General features: G+C 38.0%; 1 protein-coding gene across 1 annotated transcript in view; it reads right to left on the bottom strand.

Annotated features, from left to right (window-relative positions):
• Positions 1-855: 855 nt before the first annotated feature.
• LOC110214783 (formin) overlaps positions 856-11,246 on the bottom strand; it is a 356,877-nt gene continuing 346,486 nt past the window's right edge. The window contains 1 exon segment of the mRNA XM_020995886.2: positions 856-10,770. Within this exon segment, the coding sequence (XP_020851545.2) occupies positions 10,726-10,770 (45 nt within the window). The 3' untranslated portion in view covers positions 856-10,725.

The following is an 11,246-nucleotide window of genomic DNA, read 5'->3' as shown; positions in this document are numbered from 1 at the left end:
AACATAATTGTATATCTAGATAAAAAGGAGGAAGTCTTAATTTGTTGAGAGGAAGACAGTGTGGTGGATCAAGAATAAGCTTAGTAGTTAGGAGACCTAGGTTTCAATCTTATCTTGTCTAATTTATATAACTTCTTTATACGATCTTGGGCAATTTATGTAACTTAATTTCCTTATTTGTAAAATAAAGGGGTTGGACTAGATGACTTGTAAGATATTTTTCAACTCCATGATTTCATAATTAAGATTTCCTAAAGATAGAATAGAAATTCTTCTCCAGTGGTAATTAGGTGTTAATTTATTGAGTTACCTTTAAACACAGTGGGATATGTTTTGCTATGCATATTAGATTTGCCAACTACACTTTTGTTGAATTTTATAGCTTACTGCTTATCAAATTAACCCAATGCATGCCTTTATTGCAGAGTTTGAACATAATTTTCTTTTTGTTTTGTCACAACATATACATTTCCTCCTGTTCCTACATGCATGAACTTTTGAGTCTCCAACTCCTGTTTCTCCTGCCATTTTATTATTCAGGATAGAGGCTGCCTTTAAGGTAGTCCAATTTAGAAAAAAAATGAATGGTGGGGCTCAGTTAGTGCTTAATCTTGACTGCAGCTACAAGAAGACCATTTGTGGGTAGAGTTAGAATACAGAAGGCAAAGATGTAGATTCTTAAGAAAAATGTGTAAGATGGAAAGAAAAATGGAAATGGTGAACTTTTTCAGATTCACTTAGGTAGTAAACAGGAGGTTGTGGCAATAATGAGCTTAAGAAACGAATGAAAAAGTTGCCCAGATTTGTAAGCTACTATTTTAAGTGAAAATAGAGAATGAATTTGTACTACACACCTGGAACACATGAAAACATTTATTAAAATAACCTTAAGAAATTTACATCTCTAAGCCATCAACGTAGTTCTCTGCAAATTAAAAAAAAATAGGTTCTATCTCTTAAAACAAATTGAAAGAAGGCTAAAACATTAATAGTATGAATAACACAGGATAAATAATAGCTACATTGGAGATTGAATTCTTTGAGTAGACAATCTATAACATCTAACCAATATATTTTACATACAAAAATACACTTAATATGGTGAATAGCAGTGTCAAGGAGGAAAATATATATCTATATTTTCATTATATACAAACCAACAATAATTCCTTCACCCTTTCTTTTTAAAAATAAATACTTCATTTGGTTGTAAAGGATGTTTACAAATCCAACTCATAATCATTTCTTAGCTTTTACAAAATTAAATGTGCAAATATAGGTTAGAAATACATATACATTTAATATTTTAAAGGAAATGTACCTGAATCCAATTAACTTATTAAGTTTTTAACTACTTAAGATCACGTAAGTTTGATTTTTCAAATAACTATTCCTCCTCTTACCCAAACTGTGCCATAACTTCTACTAAAATTCATTTCTAACCCAAATGAAAGCCAAGTAGTCCTGGAATAGATTAATCTCCCATTAAAATAAAGCAAATCTTTATTTATTTTGCTTTATTTTTAAAGCCAGGTCAAAAATAAAAAAGAAAAAGTCAGACCAATAAAGTTTTCCCCCATTTGTTTTCCTGATTCTCTGTGTGTTTGAAGGCATGTTTAGTGTAAGCAGGTCTCTGAAGTGTTGAGGCAACAATAACCCTACCAAGAGGTACAACAATGTAGAATTGGCTAGGTCAATAACTGTCCTGTGGGCATCCTTTGGCATGAAAGGTGTTGTCAAGAGGGAGAAGGAATTGGAACTGAAGTGCAGGAAGCGTGGGGATGAAGCAGAGAATGAAGGGGAAAGTTATTTATGATAGGAAGAGATGGAAAGAGCCGAGGCCTAGAGAGATTGTAATAGTAAAGAAATAACAGCTGTGAAGTACAAGGGGAAGGGTGACGGTGGGAGAAACCTCAAAAGGGAAGAAGCAAAATGAAGCAACCTGCCAATGACCAAAGGAGTCTTGGAAATTCAGTGGGAGATGATCAGAGAAACTGGAACCGGACCAGTAAACATGTACCTTTAACTGACTAATCAAAGCAAACATAGGCCAGTTTCATTGTGACATCTGCCATTTCAGCACATTTCCAGCAAGTGATCAACACCAAGGACAATGGGGTATTCAGGGCACTCTTTGGCTCCCACCAAAGGCTTACTGAACTCTCACACAGAAGTTTGCACACTACATCTCACTGCAGAGATCTCACTCATCAGAAATCACATCTTACTCTTTGCAGAGAATGTACAAAAACCATGGGGCCACTAAAAGTTTATTGGTCTGAAAAATCTGTGTTTGCTCTGTATCCAATTTTCCATATGCTCTACTTCCTATCTCTTCCCATCCTCTTTCTGCCGTGCGCCATCTCCCAGTTCCCAGCTAAGAAAAGATAGCATCTGGCTAGAACAAAGCATTTGATTCCTCAGATACGGGATCCCATGAAAACGAAACACAGAAAGACAGATATGAGAGGCCAAGATTATTCCATCTTTTCAGGTGCACCTCCTGATTTCCATTAGAACCTATCCCTGATTTCATTGAGGTCCTGGGCATATAGAGCAGTGCTTATTTTCCTGGCTAAGGCATAGGCCCCTCGGAGTAAATTTGGAGACAACCTGATCCCCATTGTTGACTTGGTATTCATACTGAAACCCAAGTCAAAAAAGAGAAATTGAGCATTAATTGTCATTTTTTTTTCTTAGAACATTCCTGGAAAAAAAAATCTAACTAAAAAACTATTCTTTCTCTTCTTGGAAGCATATTTCAGATTGGTGAGTTTTACTGAATACTTATCACGATTTTTAAATGAAGCTTCTATGTGAGGATCGCATTATTTATGCCTTGGGAAACTGCTGACAGAGAGAATTATAATGCCTGCAAGGAAGGTGCAATGACATCTATCCATTCATTTTGTACAAGGAAGTAGAGTCAAACCTACATTGCATTGGGCCAGTGAAGACAGTTCAAGAAAAATGCCTATTAAAGTGCTACAAGAAGGAGAAATGGAAACTTTTGGTTTAGGCACGTCATAATCAGGAGGTGGCCATGTTTTGAAAAGCAGACAAAAAGCAAGGTAGCAACTCTACATATGTCAGAAATGAAGGATTAAAAATTGAACTATTCATGCTCTCCCCAAACTGGTCTTACATATAAAGATTTTGGTAGAACTTTTAGTCTCTCAATGGAAAGGAGAAAGTACCCATAAAACTTTGTTACCCATCTTCATTCTATAGCTCTGAATGGAATGAAGACCAAATAGTGGAGAAGATAGGTACTATGTATATCTGATCAATGTCTTTACAGAGGCTTATATATATCCACTCAGAGACATTTCCCTATGCCCAATTATTTGCAGGAATCACCTTTTTGTTTCGGAAAGTTGAACCTGGAAAATGAAAGCAGGCAGTTGAATAGATAAAAATGCTTATAGTCCATGAGATGCTAATAGAAGGGAAAATTTCAGTGAGAACAGAGGAAAGTATGTTGAACTTTGCCAGGGCTGTTGACAATTCCTATTCGTACATTCCTGAAAATATTTTCATGATTCCATGCTTGATATGCTAAGTATACAACAATGTATTGGCAATGCATGTTCTAATCTTGAAGAAATGCTTACTTTATATTTAGGTATTCCCCTTCTTCAGGGTGACAGTACCCCAGTTTTTATAAAGGTAGGAGGATTATGAGAGTTATTTCTCAGCATAGGTGATGGCTCACATGAGGAGGAATATATTAATCTTATACTAAAGGTTGCCAAATTCCTCAGGGGAAAGCTAGCTAGAAACTGTAGATTCACTGACATTTTACTAGCACACTTGTATCAAGTTTCACCCAATGCATAAAAAAATAGCCTACAGAAATATTTTGATCAGGCTAAGATCAAAGGACAGATACAAGCATTCTTAGCATTTTGGAGAAGATAGGAAATAGGACATTTTATGGGAAGGTGGTGTGGCAAGATAAATGGGCAGATTCATCTATCACTTTGTCTAAGAACTGAAATCAATTCTGCTACCTTTCCCAGCACATTGAATGCAGAAAATATTCTTTAACAAATGCTTCTAAGATAAAATGTGCAATTCAATCCTAAGTCAGTTTATACTCAGGACAGAAGTGGACTATAAAACACCAGAGTAAGTTCTCTGAGAACATATTCTAGAGAATAAGAAGTAGGAGAAAAAAAAATCTTTGAGGTAGGTCAACAAAGAGTCAGTCAAGCCAGTTATTTGCTATAGGTTCGGGAGGCAGTTTATGGGAGGACAAGGAGACAAACCTTGAGGTGAGGAGGAAGATAACAAAAGTGATAAGCCAGGTGAAGTTCACCTTTGAGAAGAAGTGAAGTGTGGGATTTTTCACCGTCTTCTCCATTGGTTACCGATCCTGCACAACTCTTGGAAAAAGAAAGCTTCCCCCCTGGTTTGGATGAGTATGAAACATCTCCGGTTGGCTTGATCTCACTTGCATTTCTACTGCTTCATTTTCATAAAAATTTTAATGCTCTACATGTCTTTGATAAATTCACATCATAGTGTTGATCAGGAATCTTAAGCAAAAAAAAAAATAAGCCTACTAAATTGGCTTCAAGTCTGACATATTAAGAGCATCTTAAATTTGGTAACTTCCAGTAAGGCGTTAATCTAGAGAATGTGAGACTTTTGACTGCTTCTTGGGAGGGAAATAAAAATTGTGAAATAGGAATTCAGTGCCTCAAACAAAGTGTCAACAGCTAACAGGCTGTATAGAAATACATTTGCGTCATTGCCCAATAACAAGAAGAACTTGCCTCCCTGTCACTCAGAGTGACTATGCCTGAAATCAATTGCAAATTGATGGAATTGCAAATATCATGTTACATTGATAAAAAAGGATGATCAAATATTTATTGGCTCCCATTTTTGAAGGTGCTTTTTCTTCATGTGCAATTCTTGGCCAATGCTGAGGGAGGTTTCTAAGCAGATGGAATTATTTCTCCATGTGGCTTGAAAGTGGAAAGCTATCCAACAACAACTTTGGTTATTTTGCATTTTGAAAAGACTCAAACTGGCCACGTGTGTTGAACTCCAGATTAGTTTGACCATATGGGACTTATTTCACATGCATGTCAACCCCAGGGGCTCTTTGGGATAGGGTAGGGGCAAGTTTCTTATTATGACCAAGAAGTAAAGGGAATGAAATCAGTAGTTTGGTTTCTTACATTCACTGTCTCATCCCATTCTCCTACTACATCAGGGTTTCAAAAGGTCAACTGACGGATGTTTGAAGCACGATCATTGGACTTTATAATGTGTATGGGGTCCATGCCCTCTGGATATTCCACACTTTTGCAAGCCACTCCTGAGTAGCCATAGTTAGGATGTAGGCCAATTAAATAATCAAAATGGAACCACTACCTAAGGAAGAAATTCTAGTCTAATCTTGAGGGAGTCTGTTCACTTTAAATGTTACTTAGTGTCTTTATTGACCATACTATTTTTTGCATAACAAAGGCTCTAGCACCAAATTCTGTGCTAAACAATCACTAACTGTTGACAACATTCCATTAAAAGTAGAGTCAAGCCTGCAAGTGCTGAAAATGAAAATGAAAGGCTTATTACAAACCAACATGACAGAGAAGAGGACATGGGAAAAGAAACACCACTCTATTTGGATGAATGATCATGAAATTTTTGACAAATACAAAAACTTACAATGACTTCGGGGATACATCTTGCTCTTTTCTTATTCTCTTGCCAATGCCACACTTCAATTATAACAACATTAGTCCAATAATACAAACTTAAAGTTGACCTCACTATCCATTAAGAGGAGTTTGAAGTAATTTTGTGTTCCAACAAATTTAAGACAAAGTTCAGGACTTGATCTTGAGATTTTCTTTGGAGTGCTGAATGGTATCAATTTAAAAGAGATTTGTTCTACCTCTTTGTCTTGGTATTATAGCATTTGGGAGTAGAGTGGACATTTAAGTAGTCCAACTCTTTTGTCTTGATGATGGAGAAAGTGAAGTCTAGGAAGGTTGCTTTGTTCAATGTCACATAACAATTAATAGCAGAGCAAGGTCTCAAACTCAGTCCATGGCTTTTTGCATCATAATATGTTGTTTGGCCCTGTATATAGACTTTTCAAATGGAATTGGCTTCCACCATCCTAAGTATTCACATCTAGACTACAAACAGTTCATGTTTACTTATATAGATGCTTCAAACAGGGGTTGGGGACTACTCTGCTCAGAATCATCAGGTAATCACAACTGTTTAAATTCATTGCTTATACAAGATGAGATCTCACATATCTTACAATAGGGATTTGCTTTCTACCCACTGTTTATGATTCAGGGTTGATGGTGGGTACACATCCTGTGTAATAACCAAGTCCTTTGGTGTCCTGCTTCCTTTATTCCAAGTAGAATCCTGGAGTTTGCCCTACCTTTGTATGACCTAAGATTTATATTTTCTTTCTGTTGTATACTTTTATATTATAAACCATCAAGGTTGGGAACAATAGTGGGAGAAAGCAAGTAATGGAAACATCTAGAGAAGCAATAATAAAATTATGTCGAAAACTGCCTGAGAACAGGATGCAAAATCTATGGTGAGATTTGTAACTCACAGGCAAACTGTTATTCGAGTATACCTGTAGCTCTCCTATTTCATCTACAACTGGTCCTTGGGAAAATAACAGTGACCATTCCATCAATATCATTAAAGTTTTAAAGTCATTCACAGTCCCCCATATATCAATTTTTTCTCCTAATAAGTGCACTTTCTCCAATTTTCTCAGTAGTAGGCTTTGAGATTTTAATGTGAAAGTGGTTACCTCACTGAAGGGACTCCATAGAGACCATGAAAGCTAGAAATGGTCTTAAAGATCACCTAGTTCAACCCCAGACCTGCAGTGATTTCTGTATATTCATTGAAAAATCATGTGTTCATTCCCTTTGCTAACTCTAAGATAGAATCCATTTCAGTTGGAAAAATGCAGGATTTCCCTCTGTTATTTTCCAGATTTCATGTTTTCCCTTGCCTTGGGTGCCCTAGCAAGTTGCTATGGGTCTCTGAAGGCACTTCCTATAAACAGGGCTCAGTTGCTTAAAAGGCACCTTCTTGTTGCACGAGATGATTGTCATGATTGACCATTTTCTTCCCATGTTTTGTCACCAGGTATTGAGATGCTAGGCTGTGAAATGCCATCTAGCACTCATATTTCCATTCTTATTTACCCACACTTGGCTTTTCCTCTTTCCTTTCCAACTTGGATTAGAAGTCTGTATGCAAGAGAGAGCCCACCTTCTAATATTCTTTATAATATGATACAGGTTATTCTGTGGCCTGTTATGGCTTTCTTGCCTTTGTACCTGGATAGGCAATAACATATGTAAGCATCATATACATGTCCAGCAATCAATGCTTATTGCAATCAGTTTTTGTAAGAATCTGGACTTCAGTAAACATGCAGACTTGGGATTTATGGCACCAAGAAACTGGCTACAAGGATATTAGCATGCTCCTTGGGTAAGGGGGGGACATGCTCAGAAGCTGTTACCTTACGAGTACTTAAGTGGATGGTCACATTTGACCATTTGATCTAGTTTTGGATTCTGGATCTGGTTGGTCAGGTGATGGTAGTTACTAACAATTTGCCCTTTCTACTGGGTTGAGGGAGAGTTGGATACCATGAACCCAGTTCCCTGCCTACTCCATACGCAGCTGAAGTGTGTATATATATATATGTATATGTATATGTGTATATATATATATATATATGTATATGTATATATGTATATATATATATTTTTTTTTGAGGGATAGGAAGATATGCTGTTGTTAGCAACTCCTTCCCTTAGAAGTATATGGGCATTTCCACTGAAAAGTGAGTAGGGAATTCAGCAGCTGCAATAGCTCCCCTCCTCTTCGGAAATGTCCCGTGTTCTGGATGAGTTTCCCCTTATTCTTCCTCACTTTGGGGTAGTCACATGCACACATACACAAACATATCCATCAATCGTAGATTTGGTTTTTACTACACCTAGCTCTCACAATGGCTTATACGTCTACATCTTTGATCATAAACTCATCTATTGATCTCTGGGCTTCAGGCAAATCCAAAGTAGCTCTATGACAGACATCTTAGGAACCTTACTGTACCTCCTCTCCAATCTTGTGTTAAGGTGTGCTCATTTAGAAGGGTCTAGCAGCTGACATTTGTAGACTATCAACTAGGGCTTCAGTCTGTGCTTCTTGGGAGGAATAGTTGGGGCTCCTTTTAACCTGAGGCCTCTTTTCAATGGTGAATACACTGACAAACTGGGGAAGGGTAATAGAGACAGGGGCAACAGTAGTATGAAGTATTAATATAATGTGCTACATTTGGCTGGAGGTGACCAGTCCATCAGGTTTTATCAGTGGCAGCAGGATGAAGGCAAAAGCCTCTCACTCTTTCAGTAATTTTTTTTCTTTTACTCTCAAGTTCTATTGCTTCAACCAAGATAAAGGTAGGACTGCCAGTAACTTGGGCTTCATTTGCCTAACTGTCTGTTCAGCTACTTGCTTGCTCTCCCTCTCTAGCCTTTAGCTGTTTGAGAAGATGTTCTTTTTGGGGGGAATATGGCAATCCTAATTGCCTTAAAGCATTTGTTCTTTTCAATATTCTACTTCTTGGTCCAGGGAATCTCTCTGGCAATAGCAGAGTAAGTCTAACTGTATAGTGATTTCCCTTCTGCAATCCTCTCATCAAGTTAAAATTTACACTGATCTAGGTTGAATAGGGCTAAATGGACACTCTTCTTCCACGTGTAAATACCAGGAGGAACTCCCGACAGTACTGGATGACCTTTGTTTTAAAAGGGTCACTACCATCAAATTTATTAGTTGATAAATTCCCAGAGATCTCATCACATCTGAATGAGACAGAATAGGAAACATAAGAACTCAGTGATAGAAGTCTCTTTAACTAAGAGATCTAGTAAATCCTTCATAGTTCTGCATAGATGTTTTACCTTGATTGTCCTAGCACTTTATTTGGGAGTACAAAAAGCTAATCATTTTCCTTTTTTTTTTTTCTGGCAGCGTAAAGAAAACAATTAGCACCTGTGTGAGTATGCTTCCTATGCTTTGATTTGACCTTCATCATGCATTTTTAAAAACTCCTTAGAGATAAAAACTGTGTTAAGGATGAGGTGGTATTTTTATTAGATGCTTCTATTCGCAACAATTCCTGAAAGGATTGCTGACTGGCAGGTTGGTGGGGACCACACAATGGAGAGAGACTCAGGGACCTGACAAGGAGGAATGGTCTAGGAGCCTGAGGAGAAGGGCGATGGATATCAGAGGCAGTAGGGAGGGAAAAGGCACTCACGGGGTATTTCTTGCTTCTAGATGGTCCCCTACTGATCAGCAGAGGAAGCTTTACTGTCTTCAAAAACATCACCTAAAACCTCTCTTTACTTTCCTCCCTGTCCCATGCTTTCTACCTGAGAACCAAAGGGCAAACAAGGGGAGTAACGGTCGTCAGGTCAGGGGAAGGGTCCGTGATGGGTTTTCCCTGGGCTCACAACCGTATCATCATGACTCATGTCCCAGTAGCTACTCTTAGTTTCTCAGGTTCATAAAACAAAACAAAACAAGAGTAGCCTACTTATCCATTTTTTTCTTTTGGACGGGAAGATCTTTCCCCTATGCTCATTTATTTCCATGCTGAGGACCTCTATCTGCCACAAACATCACTTGTTAGTGAGAAAGTTTTCTCATCTGACTCCTGATCTCTTTTGATACAGGAGCAAGAAGGAACCCAGGGACTCCCTAATTAAACTGTTCTGGCAGCAAAATCTTACTTGGGGACTACACCATTCATGTCAGGCTGTTCTGTGGCATCCATAATCAAACACCAGTCTGAAATGTAAAATGTACTTGCCACTTTTTCTCTTCTGGACAAGCAATGAATTTGATCCTCAAGCTGTTCTGGTAAATTTTTTTTTGTCTTCTGGGAGTTGAGTATGCAGGATTCCTGCATACCTAGACCCAGAGGGAAGAACACCAAACAGTCATCACACTGAAACAAGGGAATTAGTGCAGGCCAACTACCTGGAGTCATTAGACATTCTCCTAGGAGAATGGAGTTTATGGCTACTTCTTCCCCTCCCCACTGGTGTGCAAAACGACCTTTTAACCTGGGATATTTACAAAGTCTTGGGTCTCTAAAAATAGTTGTAGTAAAATAATAAAATACAGGGTATATTTATATATAGAAATCTTTAACCCTTCTGAGAAGGATGCATGTTCTTTCCAACATGATTAAAGTAGGGTCAATCATCAAAGCAGCAGCGAGTGAAGACCAAGGCTTAAGAATGATCTTATAGGGCAGATGTGTTGTTAACAGCTCCCTCCTTCATCTGTTGCAACATATATATATCATGCTCTGGTCAATAAGCCTTGAATAGACACAGTGCATCCATTAGTCACTTAGCAGAGGGGATCCCTTTGGATACCCCCAAGGTGTAGTTACCAGAATTCTTTCTACTGTTCCTGTAAACAGCTTCTCGTTCCTCTGGCTTCTTGAGGGTCTTGCTTTGCAAAGATCTGGAGAGCTTTCCTTGGCTAATTTCAGGAAAAGTAGAACAAAAGCAAATGGTTGGTAACCACGTCTTCTACCAAGTGCTCTCCAGGGCACCGGTCACCCTGTAAAGCACCATGCAAGCTTATCAAATCCCACTGTCATCCTTTTCATGTCTCCTTTCAGTTGGTGGTCACACTGGCTTCCTTCTGACGCAGTCTTTCTTTCTGTTGTTTAAGAAAAAAATGAGTTTATTATCATTCCTTTCTCTAATTTTCCATCTGTTCTCAAATTACAACAAGCATGTGGTCTAGAAGGCTGTGTTGAATTGTCTGAAACATGCCAAAGAGATGAGTGTTTCTTTATCATTCTCTTTCCTACTGTTCTGTCGTCATCCTAATCCTTATCCAGTCCACCAACCAATTTTTTTTTAAAACTTATTGCAGAATTAACCTCATGCAGCTCCAGGTCTCAGAGCAAGTTCTAAAGGATAGCAGGCTACTCTTTGTTCCCTTCCATCTTTCAGGGACTGCTTAAAATGCATTATCCAAGGACTTTATGGAGAGTAGTGATTTATCATTTAGGGGAATATGAAAAATTCATGTTGCCAGGTTGAAAATATCTGCAGAAGACCATGAGTAAATATTCTTTTATCGGTTTGAATTGTTGCTGCCAATATTTCCTCTCCATTAATTTTCCCCCC

The sequence above is a fragment of the Phascolarctos cinereus genome, unplaced genomic scaffold (genome assembly GCF_003287225.1).
Source record: "Phascolarctos cinereus isolate Bilbo 61053 unplaced genomic scaffold, phaCin_HiC Scaffold_3;HRSCAF=262, whole genome shotgun sequence".
NCBI classification, from domain to species: domain Eukaryota; kingdom Metazoa; phylum Chordata; class Mammalia; order Diprotodontia; family Phascolarctidae; genus Phascolarctos; species Phascolarctos cinereus.
This window is presented reverse-complemented; position numbering and strand designations above follow the sequence as displayed.